Source organism: Aspergillus mulundensis (assembly GCF_003369625.1).
Source record: "Aspergillus mulundensis strain DSM 5745 chromosome Unknown scaffold_12, whole genome shotgun sequence".
NCBI lineage: Eukaryota > Fungi > Ascomycota > Eurotiomycetes > Eurotiales > Aspergillaceae > Aspergillus > Aspergillus mulundensis.
The window spans coordinates 495155-512732 of NW_020797900.1; the positions used below are offsets into that span (position 1 = coordinate 495155).

The 17578-nt window shown below is 34.5% G+C and overlaps 4 protein-coding genes across 4 annotated transcripts; all 4 read right to left on the bottom strand.

Moving 5' to 3' along the window:
• Nucleotides 1-3106: 3106 nt before the first annotated feature.
• Nucleotides 3107-4765, bottom strand: DSM5745_09481 (F-box protein; the record flags this gene model as incomplete). The annotated part of the gene is made up of 1 exon (XM_026751497.1): nt 3107-4765. The coding sequence occupies one exon, from the start codon at nt 4763-4765 to the stop codon at nt 3107-3109; it is 1659 nt and encodes a 552-aa protein (XP_026599845.1).
• A 1404-nt stretch (nt 4766-6169) lies between these two features.
• Nucleotides 6170-7523, bottom strand: DSM5745_09482 (uncharacterized protein; the record flags this gene model as incomplete). Its single annotated transcript, XM_026751498.1, has 3 exons — nt 6170-7222; nt 7259-7405; nt 7500-7523. 3 exons carry the CDS (start codon nt 7521-7523, stop codon nt 6170-6172), a joined length of 1224 nt encoding a protein of 407 aa, XP_026599846.1.
• Nucleotides 7524-8984: 1461 nt separating this feature from the next.
• Nucleotides 8985-9803, bottom strand: DSM5745_09483 (uncharacterized protein; the record flags this gene model as incomplete). The annotated part of the gene is made up of 1 exon (XM_026751499.1): nt 8985-9803. The coding sequence occupies one exon, from the start codon at nt 9801-9803 to the stop codon at nt 8985-8987; it is 819 nt and encodes a 272-aa protein (XP_026599847.1).
• A 6186-nt stretch (nt 9804-15989) lies between these two features.
• Nucleotides 15990-16647, bottom strand: DSM5745_09484 (uncharacterized protein; the record flags this gene model as incomplete). Its single annotated transcript, XM_026751500.1, has 2 exons — nt 15990-16419; nt 16526-16647. The coding sequence occupies 2 exons, from the start codon at nt 16645-16647 to the stop codon at nt 15990-15992; spliced, it is 552 nt and encodes a 183-aa protein (XP_026599848.1).
• Between the last annotated feature and the right edge of the window lie 931 nt (nt 16648-17578).

The following is a 17578-nucleotide window of genomic DNA, read 5'->3' on the forward strand; positions in this document are numbered from 1 at the left end:
TGCATGTTTAATTTTATAAATTATAGCTAAAAACTACTTTTTTTATTTTAGGGTAGGGTTTATTACCCAGGCTTAGTAATTTTTTATATATTTAATTAATTACTAGGGGGCGCTGCGGTTCCCTAAATTAAAATATTTATTAATTATTTATAAAGCTTTCGTGATAGTATTACTAAAAGATTTAATATATTAATTTAATACTTTTATATCCCTAAGTTCCGCGGGCTAAAAAAAAATTATTTTATTTTTTATAAGCTTAACCAGGCACTTAAGCTTATAATTTAATATATTATAATAATATTATTTTAGTATTTTTTTCCCGCGCCCTAGTATTATAATAACTAAAGTTTAATAATTAAAGCTATTATATAATTTAAATATTACTAGTATACGGGTAAATAAAATATTTAAAAAAATTAAATTAAAAATATAGCTAGCTTTGTGCATAATTATACTTAGCTTATTAATATAGCTAATATTATTATTATTAGTTTACCTAGTAATTTTACCACCGCGGTATAGGTTATTTATTTTAGGCTTAAAAATATTATAAATAATATTAAAATCTTTGCTTATTACATAGTTTAAGGTAGGAATTAATATAACTAGGTAGTTAATTATTTTATAAATAATTAATTTTTAATATATATTTAAAACTTTAATATTATTTATTATAAGCTATAATATGTTTTAATTTTATATTAAATAATATTATTTAATATATAGCGCTTTCCCTTTATAAATATAAGTAAGTATTTTAGGGCGCTTTTTTAATTAGTTTTTATAATTATTTTAGGTATTTACCAGCGCGTAGTACTTATATACTAGGTAATTTTAGGTTTTTATGCCTGCGGTAATTTAGGGCTTTTAAATATAAGTAATATTATAGCCTTGCTTATAGGCTAGTTATAAAATTATAATATAACTAAGTATAAATTTATTTATATTTACCTAGTAAATAATAAAATCTTATTATTATTAAGTATTATTATAATAGTAATTACCATAGTTTTTTTTTTAATACTTTGTTATTAAAGCTTAAAAAAAATTTAATATTAATTTTTATTACCTAAGGTAAGAAAGGCGTGCCTATATTAATTAAAATAAGTTAAATTAATTTAGTAAAAAGCTACTTAAAATTTTAGTTTTTAATATAAGTATTAAACCATAGGGTATAATAATTAATAATTATTATAAAGCTTTATTTATTTATTTTAGGTTTTTCCATGGTATGCTTTTAGGGATTTTTTTAAAATAAAAATTATTTAATTTTAGCTTAAAGCTAGGTATTAGCATTAATTTAAATATATATATTTTAATATTAATAGGTACTATAGTAGCGCATGCTATTAAGTTTTTTTTTAAATAAGTAAACTAAAGTTTTATTCTTGCGCCTAAAGGCTACTAGGTAATTATTATATTTTATTAATTATAAACCTAGGTAATTTATATAGCATGTAAGGTTTTTATAATTAAAATTAATAAAACTTAAATAATTTATAATTATTATATTATATTATATATAATATACCGCGTGGTTATATTATACTAGGTAATAATATTTTTAATAACTAAAGTTATACTAAAAAACTAGCTAGTATTTTTTAATAAGCTAGTAGTATTTACTTTAGTTAAATAAAGTAAAGGCCTTAGGCTACTTTAAAAAAAATATTATTTAAATAATTTACCTAGTACTAGGGTTAGGCCTATATTTTAAAAAAATAAGCTTAACTAGCTTTAATCTAGTTTAGGCCCTAACCTTATTTTAAATTAGCTTAATAATATTTATTTTACTATTATTATATATTTTAATAGTGCTAGGCACCCCTTATATTATGTAATTATATTATTTTTAAAAAATATATATATTAATAGCGCCTAGGATGCGGTATATTATATTAATTATTTTATTAATTATTAAAAAATTTTTAATAAAAAGGTTATTAAAAATAATAGCCTAGCTTATATAAATAATATTAATTTTAAAAATAGCTATAGTTATAGTTAATCCTAGTATATATTTAATAAAGGCCTACTAAATAATATATACCTTTAGGCGTGTTATTAACTTATTATTAAAAAGAATAATTAATATTTTATAATTATTATATATAATTAAAGCTATAATAAAGTTATTACATGCTAATTAAGTTATTAAAACACCTAATTTAATAATTAAGGGTGCCTTGTTTAAGGTAGCGTTAGTTAAAGTAAAAAAACTTACTTTAAAAAGGGTAAGCTAAACCCTTAAGTTTTTAGGGGTTAAACTTATTTTTTTTTAGGTAATAATTTTACTAAAAATTATTATAATAATAAGCTAATTATATATATATAAAAAAATATAATTAATATTATTAATATTAGCATAGCCCTTTAAAAAAATAAAGTATATAAATTTATTATAAATATTATAAGTAAAGGCTTTTTAATTTTAAGTTTTTTACTTAATTATAAAGCTATTAATAATAATTATAAAATTTATAAAAACTTTATACTTAATATATACTTAATATTTTTATTTATTAAGCTAATTATAAAGGGCCTTTATAACTAGGCTAGGCTAGAAAATTAACATGCTATTATTTTTAATAATAAAAAAAATAGGCTTGCTAGGGCCCTTTTTTTTTAGCTTTTTATAATATAAAGGTTAAAAAAAAATAAGGGGTTTTATAACTATATAAAGTTAGCTAAGTTAATACTTATAGGCTAGTTAAAAATATATACCTTAATTTTAGTTATTACACCGCGGGGAGTAATAAAAAAAAAGGTTAAAAATAAAATTAAAATAATAAAAATATATATTTATAATAGTTTTAAAGTGTCTAGAGCCCTTATTTAAAGGTACCCCTAGATTGCTAAGAGTTATAAAGGTGGTGTTAAGGATGGTGTGCCCAAGAAACATCTGGAATTACCAGCAGTACAGAGAGACGCTTGAGTAATAGCGGAAAGCAGAGACAAACAGCCACAAGAAGCAATAAACCATATATAGTGAAATTTTACCGCTCATATCTGACTACACTGTACACGGTTTACCGTAGTAAGAACATCGAACGGAACGCAAAGCAAAAGCAACGCTATAATACCAGAATCCTACCAGACTCCAGCACTAGTCCTCCTCCTCCTGCGGACCAGCCATAACAGCTATGCGGTGCAGCATTCCCAGCACCGTATTAGTCGCAGGGCCGTTTATATCTAAACAGGACCCGAGGCGCCCATCAAGCGTATTCTCAATGGTGTGGCTAATGCTAGCATCCACGGGATAGCCACCAGCGTCCTCAAGCCCAATGTCATCACCCTGCGGAATACCAGGGAAAGAGAGGGACTCCGTCTGCTCGTCATTCTCATCGTCCTCCAGCCCCTCCTCCAGCATGTGCAGCCGCACCGCCTGCAAAGCGGGAAGGCCCCTGCGGCTGAGCGTCTTGAGGAGATACTCAATGCCGCCAGGTAAGACCCTTAGAACGATGATCTCCAGCGTCTCGATCGTCTTGTGGTGGCGCACGATAAAGTCGACGAAGTCCTCGCCCCAGCCTAAGTGCTGGTCTTCTCCGGTGTAGGCGAAGTGCACCAGCTGGAATTTCTGACGCCGGCGGTTGGTTTCGGACATCAGGGCTTCGAGGATGACGGGGCCGAACAACTCGGTGCTCAGCGTGAGAGCCTTCAGGTCGTCGGCGAGTAACAGTAGCTTTGCTATGTACTCGGCCATCATTCTGTCGTTGTCGACTTGGTTTTCCAATCCGTCGGGCCCCCCCAAAAGTATGTGAGGGAGAGCAGGAGGAAGAGCAGGAGCAGCGCCAGCACCAGCGCCAGCGGCAAGGAGGAGAGCAGCCCGGATCTCCTCAGCCCTGGAACTAGAACTAGAACTGGAACTGGAACTGGAACTAGAACTCGCACTGGATCTGGAGCTAGCACGAGAGGCAACAGAACCTTGAATCTCCGGCAGGGAATTCGTATCGCTTTCGTCCTCATCGCCATCCCCGTCCGGAATCGCCGACGGGATTTCCTTGAACTGGAACTCAGTGAGACCAGCCCAAGCAGCCTGGAAGTCCGGATCGTCCAAGTGCGCGTCGTCAATCCAAACGGGGTTCAGATTGTCAGCCCGGATTTCAAAGTACCGCACAGGCAAACGGGCCTTGGCGATGATGCGGAACAGGATCATGATCGCGTCCTCGATGGAGACGGCATCGTCGAACATCTCGCCCTCCTGCAGCGCCGGGCGCGGGATCGTCGTGCGCAGCGCCTGGCGTCTCGCAGCAATGCGGCCCACCATGAACTCCAGTTCCCGCGGATCGTCCGCATGGATTTCATCGCGGGGAGGGTGGATAACTTTGAAGGTGGAGCAGCGCGTGAATTTACTGATAACGTCGTGCCAACGCTGGACGGTGTCTTGCTCGAGCACCAGACGGCCCAGGCCCTCTGGCTGCACGGCGTCGGGGACCTGCAAGCGGCGCCAAGCTAGCCCTGTACCGAACCACCACAGGTCCCATTCGGCGGTGGTAGTGACTGTGAGCCCCTTGACGTACTTGGCCAAACGGGGTGTGTTGCTGATGTGCTTCAATCGCTTCAAGGACTCCCGGCCGAGGTCTGTGGTGAGGTGGGTGAATCCCGCGGCGGCGAAGTTCGTGTATGTGGCCTCGTAGAGGAACTTGCAGGTAAACCGGACACGCTTGAGCTGTCGCAGTTTCAAGTTTGAGCCGATGATGAAGATGATCTCTGGTGGGAGGTGGCAGATGGTTCCCGTTTGCGAGGATAGTTGGGTTGCTTGCATCGTGGCGAGATTATAGTGGGCTTAATTCTGTTGATTGACAATATAGTGTTCTTGTATTGAAAAGAGCAAGAGGCTATTCCTATGTATGGATTGGGTGAAATAGCTTGATGTTGTTGATAAACCTGAGTGGTGGTGTACATGACACTATTTAACTTCTATCTGGTATCGTAGGCACTGGGCTTAAAATAGCCACGATGCAGCATACAGGATCATGATACAGCGATTCAGACATTATACTTGTTGCGAGGTATCAGCATTCAAAGCAAGAGGGACCTTGAGATCGGTCCAACAATGAGTCTTTGTCCCGGATGAAGTTAGGGTTGTGTCCGATCCCAGCCCTAATTGTTTCACTCTCCTGTTCCCATTGTTAAACAAACTGCTTATTTTAGACAACGTCTCGCTTTCCCGATATGCTTTGTTACTTGAAACTATTGACTTCGCACAACAGTCTGGCCTATTTTAAACCGTAGCAGATTGACGGCCATCAAGTACACAACAAGCATTGTTCAGATCACCTATTCTCACGATATCCAACAACCTGAATGGCCGTTTAAGTGCAGGCGCCAGAACTGAATAAGCATAAAAGGTCGTCTGCATATAATATGGCACAGGACATGATTAAGGAATGGATAGTAATTCATGGATGTTAACCCAGTAAATGCCAACGAACACATATAATACCCACCTTCAGTGCCACGTTCCTACCATAATCCATATCTACTTCCAGTTCTAAAGTTCTATTGACCTTGTATAGTGTATTTTGGCCAACAGATTTCCATGTTGGAGGTATGATTAAATAGGCGAATTGTTTAAATGAGCCGCATCTACTTCAAGACAGATTGCGAACACGGCTCGATATTAACTTGATAATTGGGAGCATGATGGAATGAATAAACCGCCAGACAGACTGAGCAGGAATGAAGGTGTAGGTACATATTAGTACGGAAGTCAACCGAGAAACCGAACTCCAACACAGGCAGTCGTATACCAATCCATACGGCATTGAACATTGCCCAAAACCATGTACCACCGTTGAAAAAACGTAACTATCGCCGGATCTTCTTCAAGACAGCCATATCCGCCAGCCACCCCAAAGCCACCGCCGTTCCTGAGCCTGACAATTCGAGGTCCGGGCCACCCCACCTAGAATCGCGATATGTGTCATCATGAGTGAATCGTAGATCATTAGCTTCGTTGACCTGGTCCACTCCGAGCGGTATCTCCGGGAAATATACCCAGCGTACGCCTCTCAAGGAACCCCCCTTCTGCTCACTGAGGAAGGAAAGTTTGGAAAGACTGCAAGACAGGAAATGGAATGCGGGCAAGAGCGTTGAAAAGATACTTGATGCCTCCCGTACGGAGCGTGAACTGCCTCAGTGAGAGGTGTTTGAGCATGGTTCGGTGTCATTTCACCAGCTTAACCAGGCTTTTGCCGTACTGCAGACAATCAACTGTGTCTACAGTGAGTGATTTGAGCTGTGGGTTGGGCGGGATCTTGTTAGATACAAGACAACTGACGATCTGCGCGGGGTTCGTGGAGCTCCCGGCGCTGAATGTTAAGGACTGTAGATTGATACCGCGAGCAATTGGCCTTACGACGAAGGTTGCTGCTGCGCGCTCGTTCTCACGATCACGACCTCGCCAACCGGCGACGCGGTATGTGAAATCCGACGAACTTGCCCAGGCAGCGCAGAAGGCCGGGTCGTCGAGGTGGGCTATGTCGATTCGGTGCAGGCAAAGGACGTTGATATCGAGCTCCAATTTCTCGACCGGGATCTGGACATTGGAAACGATATTCACCAGCACCATGTAGGCGTCCGAAATGTCCAGGTGGTCGTTAAATATCTCGTTCTCGTGCAGAGCTGGGCGGGGTATGGTTTTGCTCAGTTCGCGGAATTCGCGGTCCTTTTCGTCTGCTGCTTCTCTACTCAGCCCAGCTGCAGTAGGGTTATAGGAGTAGGTAAGAAGGTCGGAATAGAACGGATCCCGAAGGCTAAGTGACCTGCAATTGACGAAACGCTTGATCACGTCTTGCCAGCGCTGGATTGACTCTCGATCCCTGATTACCGGGCCTGCATGGTACTGGAGCTGACAATCACTGTTGTTATGGCTGCCACTTTCGCTATCGGTGTCACTATCGCCGTCACCATTGATCATGGTCGGAGTCATTGTCGGAGCCATCGTCAGAGCCATCGTCAGAGCCAATACTAGATCCAATACTAGAGTCATCTTCAGAGCCATCGTCAGAACCACCATCCAAGTCAATGGATAGTAGGAGTCATAATCGTGGCCAATATCGGTAATGTCACTATCAGCTACACTCTCGCTGTCGCTTTCGCTCTGAACTTCGACACCATCGTCGCTCTCGCTGTCGCTGCTGCCTTCGACGGCTTCACTGACATAGCCCGAACGTCTCAAGCGGCGCCAGGGCAGCCCAGCCCCAAAGCGATGGACATGCTAGACAGAGACGATTTTCACTGTCAGTTGTTGGACGTAGTTGGCTATACGCGGATGGTTGCTGATGCCGTTGAGTTTCGCGAGGGAGAGGTGCCCGAGGTCGGAGTTGATGTTGCCGAATCCCAAGTTGCCAAAGTGGATAAATGTGCTCTCGCAGAGATATTTGCAGGCAAGGCGGGTTGTCTTTAAAGTCAGATAGATCCAAGTAGGATGCCATCTCTGCAATAAGCTCGGGTGGGAGGCTGCAGATGCTCGGCTTGGTTGATGTGGTCAACACCGTCGGTGGCTGATTGGGTGACATCGTGAGGCGATCTGGCGTATCCGTAACGACGGAAGGCCTTGTTTGGTGTTGAGGTGGTGTTGAGGATAAGAATGGGATCGCAAGGTCGAGGGCCTGGGAGATTTTATATCGATTTTACGGTATACCTTGCGCAACGAGTTCAGGAGTGTGTTAGAAAATCAAAGCCTGATATAAATTGAAACGTGAAAGAAACGGTAAATGGCGAGGGGAACAGAATGGAGAAGGGGAAGACCAGGATGAGTCAAGACATCCATACTAGGCACAGTGCAAACAGCAAACCGCCTAGATAGAAGCAAGGTGACAGCCTAGAAATCCCGATACGTAGCTCCATCAGAAACGATTGAATTGCAGGGTTCATGGCACTAGGGAGGCCCCAAAATGCGGTGAACCTGAATATTTAGAGTTGCCAGACGCTACCAGAGCGGAAATCAGCGATTACCTATGATGCCTTGATGCGCCAAAGCAGGCTCCTGACTTGCCACATTAATGGATGCGCTGATAGTGAAACCATTCAAGTAGACCGACAATTCAAGAGGCCCCTTACAGGAATAAGTGTTTATGTATGGCTAGAGCTACGCACGAGAGTACTAACCATTAGTGTTCCAGCTTCGCCCGGGTTCAATTTCCTACCTCATCTCATTCTTCACCTATGCTATCTCGAAGGCCTTTCTACAGACTGGGCCTTCTGCAGATTAGCGCTCTTGATCAAAGGTACCATAAGGAGGAGGAAGCTACTCCCCTATTCCCAAGGTTGCTGAAATCTACAGAAACAGGGTTACCATATGAATGAGCTCCATCGTGGCTTCCTACCAATTCCGAGTTATTTCGGTAATGTAGCTTTATAATCTGGGGTATAGTACCCATGTTCGCAATCATCAACGCGCATGCTAGGCGCATGGGCATATATAAAATACATGAGTGACAGGTTAGACGTCGCTTGAATCGTTGCATGAAACAAAACATTGAAACATCAGAGCAAAGGGTATGCTCGAGTTTTGAACGTCAGGAGACTGCGTGATTAATCCAGGTGTTCTATGGTACAGTTTACCTGCGGGAATCCTCTATGATAGGGTCCGTGTGGTTATGCAAAGGCCTACCAAAGACTTTTGGAGCTGAAGAGGATGTAAAAATCATATTAAACACCTACTGTAATAAATGGGAATCTTGACAAGGATTTAGAACCCCTTAAAATCGATGGAGCCAGATATGTGATACGCCTTCTGCAATATACTGTTCAAAAGGTGCATGAAGAACAACTGTGACATTTGAGCCTTGGAAGCTTAGTACCAGATACTATCATACATAACATGTGTGGATGGATAAATCTGAACAAAACAGGGTCATACACATTGAACAACATATCGTCCCATCCCAGGAAATATGACTAGAAACACGAAGGAGAAAGTACACAAAAGTCACGAATAGCTGCAGTGCCTGAACAATCACCAGGGCAGTTCAACCCTAATATCGACTCAGAACAGCCATGCGTTCGAGCTCCCGTAGCGCGTTAGCCGTCCCCGGACCCCAAATATAGAGGATCGACTGCAGACATGGAGTGTAGGGTTCATGAGTCAATTGATGATTAAAAGAGATTCCGCGGGCCTTGTCAACCGTATCAACGCCTTCCGGCCAGTCTGGAAAAGTGAGACCAGCGTAATTATTCAGATCGCCATCTCCGCCGCCCGCAACAAGATGCTCGAAGTGAAGGGAGCCCAAGGCAGGAAGTCCCTTGTCACATAGACCCTGTAGAAGATGTGAATAACCTTTATGGAACACCTGGATCTTCTTTAGTGTTATATGTTCGAGAGTACGGTGATGACGAACAAGAAGCTTGGTCAGGGAATCCAACGAGTCTAGCAATGTAAAGCTTCTAGTCCCATTCAAACGAGTGAAAGGGAGCAAGGAGAGCGACTTCAGCTGGAAGTGATGAGGGTGTTCGTCGGACACCAGCCCGTCCAAAACCAGACCGGCGTCGCAGTACTTGAGCGTCAGGGATTCGAGATTGTTGGCGAGGCTAAGCAGCCGGACTAGGTATTCCGCTGGCCTATCTTGTCTCTCGATCTGCGGACTGTCCTGTTGCCTGTCATAGTCGAAATCGTTATCGGGTGCATACCGGTCAGGAAGATCAGGAAGCTCATCAGGTTCGATAAGCCGTGATTCGAAAGAGAACTCCTTTAGGCTCGACCAGACAGCATGGAAAGCCGGGTCGTCAAGGTGAGCCATATCAATGTTTGAAGGGTAAAACCAATGAAGGGAGAGGTTAAACTTCTCTACGCGCATTTTTCCTTTGCTAAGGATATTAACAAGGAGCATAAAGGCATCGGTAAGGCCAATCTCGTCGTTGAACGTCTCTCCTTCCAGCAAGTTTGGACAAGTTAGACGGTCCTGAATTCGACAATGCTGCTTTGCACCTTTACAACTCTTAGCAATCTAGGGGTACCTTTAAATAAGGGCTCTAAATACTTTAAAACTATTATAAATATATATTTTTACTATCTTAATTTTATTTTTAATTTTTTTTTTCTTTTTTATTACTCCCCGCGGTGTAATAACTAAAATTAAGGCGTGTATTTTTAATTAGCCTATAAGTATTAATTTAATTAACTTTACATGGTTATAAAACCTTTTATTTTTCTTTAACCTTTATATTATAAAAAGGTAAAAAAAAGGGCCCTAGCAAGCCTATTTTTTTTTTTATTATTAAAAATAGTAGCATGTTAACTTTTTAGCCTAGCCTAGTTATAAAAGCCCTTTATAATTAGCTTAATAAGTAAAAGTATTAAGCATGTATTAAGCGCGAAGTTTTTATAAGCTTTATTATTATTATTAATAGCTTTATAGCTAGGTAAAAAACTTAAAACTAAAAAATTTTTATTTATAATATTTATAATAAATTTATATACTTTATTTTCCTGGAGGGCTATATTAATATTAATAATATTAATTATATTTTCCTGCAGGTATATAATTAGCCTATTATTATAATAATTTTTAATAAAATTATTACTTAAAAAAAAATAAGTTTAACCCTTAAAAACTTAAAAGCTTAGTTTATTTTTTTTAAAATAAGTTTTTTTACCCTAACTAACGCTATTTTAGGTAAAACACCCCTAATTACTAAGTTAGGTGCCTTAGTAGCCTAATTAATATATAATAACTTTATTATAGCCTTAACCACGCGTAATAATTATAAGATATTAATTACCCTTTTTAATAATAAGCTAATAGCATGCCTAAAAATATATATTATTTAGTAAGCCTTTATTAAGTACATGCTAGGACTAACTATAACTATAGTTATTTTTAAAATTAATACTACTTATACAGGCTAGGTTATTATTTTTAATAACCTTTTTACTAAAAATTTTTTAGTAGCTAATAAAATAGTTAATATAATTTATTATACCCTAGGTGTTATTAATATATATATTTCCTAAAAGTAATATAACTATGTAGTATAAAAAGTGCCTAGTATTATTAAAGTATATAATAATAGTAAAATAAATATTACTAAGTTAATTTAGGATAAAGTTATGGCCTAAACTAAATTAAAGCTAATTAAGCTTATTTTTTTAAGGTATAGGCCTAATTTTAGCACTAGGTAAATTACTTAAGTAGTATTTTTTTTAAAGTAGCCCAAGACCTTTATTTTATTTAACTAAAGTAAGTACTACTAGCTTATTAAAAAATATTAACTAATTTTATAATATAACCCTAGCTATTAAAAATATTACTACCTAGCGTGATATAACCACGCGGCATGCTATATATAATATAATATAATAATTATAAACTACCCAGGCCCTATTAGCCCTAATTATAAAAACCTTATATACTATATAAATTACCTAAATTTATAGCTAATAAGGTATAATAACTACCTAGCAGCCCCTAGGCATAAAAATAAAATATTAATTTACTTATTTAAAAAAAAACTTAATAACATGCGTTATTATAATACCTATTAATATTAAAATATACACGCCCAAGCTAATACTAATACCTAGTTTTAAGCTAAAATTAAATAATTTTTACCCTAGGAAAATTCTTAAAAGCATGTAGTAAAAAAACCTAAGGTAAATAAATAAGGCTTTATAATAATTATTAATTATTATACTTTATAGTTTAATACTTATGCTAAAAATTAAAATTTTAAGTAACTTTTTATTAAATTAATTTAACTTACTTTAGCTAACACGGGCATGCCTTTCTTATCCTAGGTAATAAAAATTAATATTAAATCCTTTTTTAAGCTTTAATAATAAAGTATTAAAAAAAACCATAATAATTATTATTATAATAATACCTAGTAGTAGTAGGATCTTATTATTTACTAAGTAAATATAGGTAAATTTATACCTAATTATATTATAATTTTATAACTAGCCTATAAATAAAATTATAATATTACCTATATTTAAGAGCCCTAGACTACTATAAGCATAAAAATCTAAAATTACCTAGTATATAAGTACTATATACTAGTAAATACCTAAAATAACTATAAAAACTAGCTAAAAAAGCACCTTAAAGTACTTATATATATTTATAAAAGGGGAGCGCTGCGCGCTAAATAATATTATTTAATATAAAGTTAAAACATGCTATAACTTATAATAAATAATATTAAAGTTTTAAATATATATTAAAAACTAATTACTTATAAAATAATTAACTACCTAGTTATATTAATCCCTACCTTAAATTACGTGATAAGCAGGAATTTTAATACTATTTATAATATTTTTAAGCCTAAAATAAATAACCTATACCACGGCGGCGAAATTACTAAATAGGCTAGTAATAATAATATTAATTATATTAATAAGCTAGGTATGGCCATGTATAAAGCTAGCTATATTTTTAACTTAACCTTTTTAAATATTTTATTTACCCGTATACTAGTAATATTTAAATTATATAATAACTTTAATTATTAAACTTTAGTTATTATAATACCAGGGCGTGAGAAAAAAATACTAAAATAATATTATTATAATATATTAAACCACAAGCTTAAGTACCTAGCTAGGCTAATAAAAAATAAAATAATATTTTTTTTTAGCCCGGGGAACTTAAAAATATAAAAATATTAAATTAATATACTAAATCCCTTAATAATATTATTATAAAAGTTATATAAATAATTAGTAAATACCTTAACCTAGGGAGCCGCAGCACCTTTTAATAGTTAATTAAATATATAAAAAATTATTAAGCTTGGGTAGTAAACCCTACCTTAAAATAAAAAAAGTAATTTTTAGCTATAGTTTATAAAATTAAACACGCGTACTAAACTAAAATAATTAATAATATTAAAAATAACTAAAAATTATATTAAATAATAATATAATATAAATTAAAGCCTAGGCTTAAGGCTCCCCTATTATTAATAAATAATAAAATAATTAAAAACACGCGGGAAAAAACTAATATTTTAAAAAAGGTAGTGCTAAAGCACTTTAATATAAATAATAATTTAAACTTTAATTCCCTAGCACCGGAGCACTAGCAGGAAAATAAGTACCTTTATTAATTAAAAAAAATCTTATTAAAAAAGGTTAAAAAAAATATTATTAATATAAGTAACACCTTTTTTAAAATAAATTAACTAATAATTTATATTTTAAAGGCCTACTAGGTATATATTAGGCAGGCTATACACAGGCTATATAACTAATACCTATAGCTAGAATATTTCCCCTTATTATAAAAGCTTATAAAGGTGGTAATACTTTTAAAAAATAATAAAAAAATAAGTTCTTATCCTAATCTTAACGCCTTATAATACTACTTTTAATATTAAAAAAAAACTTAAATAAATTATAGCGCGCTATATTACCTTTACTATACTAATATAAAGGGTATTAAGCCTATAATAATATAGTACTTTACCTAAGCACTTAGCTATAAATTTAATAGCTTTTTTTACTTATAATATAAAAATAATATTTTTATAAAACTAGGAGGTTACCATGGTTACTATAAATATTTTAAATACCTTTAATACTATTTTATTATAATACTTACTTTAATAAATAATAAAGCAAGGCTGGCCTTATGTGCTTTTAGCCTTAATTATAAATTTTTTTAATAAATAAAGTATAAAAGTGCGCCTAAAGTTTACTATAATAATAATATATTTAATATATTATAATATACCATAGGGCTTACCTTTTTTTTTAGTATTATTTTTATTATATATTATTAAGTTATTACTAGTAAACCTAATTTTATACTTTAATTATATAAATAACTTTTACTTAAGCTATATAAATAACTTTTTTTATATAAATTATAAGCTTCTAGTAAAAAATATTTATAGCATACTAGCTTAAAAAAAGTAAAATAAGGTAGCCTTTATACTTAAAAAGCTAAAAATATTATATATTACCTAAAAGTAATATGGCAAGTTACTTTTACTAGTAATTAATAACTAGCTAATAATTACCCTAGTTATTATAATACCAGGCTAAAAATAGCTTATACTATACTAGCTAAGTATTTTTTTTAATAAGTAACTTTTTTAATATTAATATATTATTAAATAAGTAGCTAAAGCCCGCGTGATAGTATAATATATTTATAACCTAGTATATATAATATATAACTTACTTATAAACTTTTTTTATAAAATAATTATTACTTATATTATTCCTAGCTTATTATATAGTACTAAGGCATGGTATAATAATAAAACTAAGCTTAAAAGGCACGCGCAAGACTTAAAGGTTAGTACCTAATTAAATTAATATATTAAAGTAATTAAAAAAACCCTAGTTTTAGCCGCACATGGTGTACTTTTAGTTTTTTATATAATACTTATAATAATTTTTTTTAAAAATACTAGACTTTCCTCCGCGGTAGTAATATTAAAAAAAGCTTAATTATAATTTATTTTAAGGCTTTAATTAATAAATAACTAAAATTTACTAATAGCACGGGTAATATTATTAAAAATCTTATAAAAATAAGGTGCTAGCTTATATTAAAGGCCTAAAATTAAAATATAAATTATAAAAGTACTTTTTTTAAATACTTTAAGGCTAGTCCTGGCTTACCCTTATTACTTTTAAAAATACTTAAAAAATCCTACTAGGGGCAAGGCCAAGAAGCTAGCTATAAAAAAATTTAAATAATAGTAATAAGTATTACTAATAATAAAGGTAATAATTTTTAATAATAATTTTAAATAAATATACTAGGGCGTGTATTATATAGGCTATAATTATATAATATATTATAAATAATACCTTTAAACACAGGAACTATTAGCTATTAGCACCTAATTTTATATTTATAATATTAAGGCTATTAACATGCTTTAAAAACTAAAAGTAATAATTAAAAAACTTTTTAAGGCTTTTATTTATTAATTTTATATTAATAATATTTTAATAATTTAGTGCGCGCGCGGGCAGCCCTTATTATTTTTTAATTAAGCTTTTTAAGTATTATACTAGCTTATAAACTAGTATATAATTTACTTATAATAGTTTTTTAGCTATATAAATATTAATAATAATAAGCTAGTTAATAAACTAGCTAATAAGGTAGTTTTTATAAAGGCATAGTTTTTAAATACTAATTTTTTAAGGTATAGCCTACCGTGAGTAAGATACATAGCCTATATAAATAAATATACTAAACTACTTAAGCTAAGTAGTAAAATAACACCTTTATAAAGCTATTAACCTAATATAAGTAATAATTTATAAAGCTAAAGCCTTATTAAGTTAAACCATAGCCTAAACTTATATTAAAGTATTTAATTTTATATTACTAACTAGTACTAAAATTATTATATAATAATTTTAAATAATATTATAAATACTTTTAATATAAAAATATAAAAATTACTTATTTTTATAAAAAAAGTAAAAGCCCTAAATACCTAATTTTTTATTATTACTTTTAGTAGTAATTTTAATAATAGCCCTAGTATTTTATAATATTATTAATAATTAAGGCTAAGGCCTTAAAGTACCTTTATAAATTAAAGCCTAAAAATTTTATATTTTTATTAAAAATTATAAACTTTTATAAGTTTATTTACCCTTGCTAGGGCTTTCCACGCCCTAGCTTTATAAAAATTATTTAACTTAATATTAAATAATTTTATTTTTTTTTATTTTATTATATTCCCTTTTTTTTTTATTTTATACTTTTTTTTAATATAACTAGCTTTAGCCTTTTTTTTTTTTTTATAACTAGGGCTGGCCCTTATATTTTATAGTATTTAAATTACCAAGCGCGTAATAAATAATACCTATTAATAATTATATATTAAAATAATAAGTAAAAAATAAACGCCTAGCCCATAAGCTTTAATAAAAGTTACCCTTTAAAATAAAAAGCCTTTTATATATAAACTATTTAAATAGGCTACTTATCTTATAGTAACACGCCCCCATACCCTAAGAAAGGTCTGGAACAGTAGGCGTACGCCTAGCAATCCCCAGGGCGTTAAATATCACTACTACTACTATAATGCTGCTTTGCTAGGTCGCGTCGAACACGCCGGGCATTGTCTATTTCAAGCCACAATCCATATCCGGAGCCATAGTCGGATAAATCGGGGTCAAACAGCATCCTGTTCGTGGGCTCCCTGATGCTAAAGGAAGAGCAGTTCTTGAATTTCTCAATCACGTCTTGCCAGCGTTCGATTGACTCCTGTTCATTGACAAGACGTCCTACCCGGGAAGAATGTGCGTTGTCCAATTCGGAACGGCGCGACGCTTGACCCTCGCCATAGTGCCAGAGCCCGGTTTCACTTGCGGAAATGGGCACTTTCAGGCGGCGCCAGGCTAGACCCTCCCCGTAATACCAGAGCCCGCTGTAGCCGTCAGCGGTAACCGTCAATTTCTTGACATGGGTGGCGAAACGGGGGTTGTTGCTGACAGAAGTGAGCCGTTCGAGTGATTTCAAGGACAGGTCTGTTGTGATTTCCTTAAAGCCCTGGCTGGCGAACTGGTGGTATGTGCCTTGGTAAAAGTACTTACAGACGAAAACGGGCCCTTTTGATCTCCCCGAGGTCCAAATAAGTTGCGACTCTGTCAATCAACTCTGGTGGTAGATCGAAGATTGTAGCTGTCTGAGACTGACGTCCAGGTGGGGCTTGCATTGTGGCGAGAGTCGCTGGTACTGAGGCAGGAAGCTTGTTTCAGAAACTCTGGAAAGGCTCGGCTTCTGGGGGGGGCGATGTGCCTTTTATATTAAAGGCCAGGGTAAAGTTCTGGGAGTAAGGGAGTTAGGGGAGGAAAGTGAAAGAACAAGTGAATAAAAGAAGGTCAGTCAAAGGGAAGATAAAAGCCAAGGTCAATTGTCAAGGAAGCCTGAACTATTTCACATGACACAGGTAGAAAAATTTACCCAATAAAGGTTCAAAGACATGGTCAGGGTGTAACTTGGAACTTTGTCATGCTCCATGAAACGCCCCATTGAAGTCTAGATGAACTACCTCCAGTAACGGATCTTTGTACTTCATCAGACTAACCACGTAGCCAAAGTTCGATTCTCTCAATCCTCAACTTTCCAATGGATGCCTAAAATCCTCTATACTACCTTGCAGAGTCATCATTTGCCACAAAACCCTGTAAATATTAGATAAGCCCGGCGGGGATTAGACTTGGAATAAGATCGGAGATGCCTAGTAGCATAAATAAGGTGTATTGTGTGGCTAGACCACGCAGAATTCACAATTTTTACTCGTAAAAAAGCGCTAACAATAGGGCTTTTAATGCAAGCTTACTATAGCAGCTCTAGAGGTTGAAAGAGGGCTAACGTATTACGTTGGACATTGTATATCTACTTGGAGCTAGAACTACAAATGTTATTTTGCTCCCGTACCTTACACTCACTCAAGTAAAGTTAAGGGACAATATATTAATACACAATAAAGTTTCATTCTTTACCATCCATGGATAGAACAAAAGAAATATTCCCAAACAAGTGGGGTGAATGAGCGCCAGAGCTTACGGAAGCAAAGAGTGAATGAGCATGTAAAATAATATATTTATGAAGAAGTCCACGAGAAGTAACTATCAAATACGTGC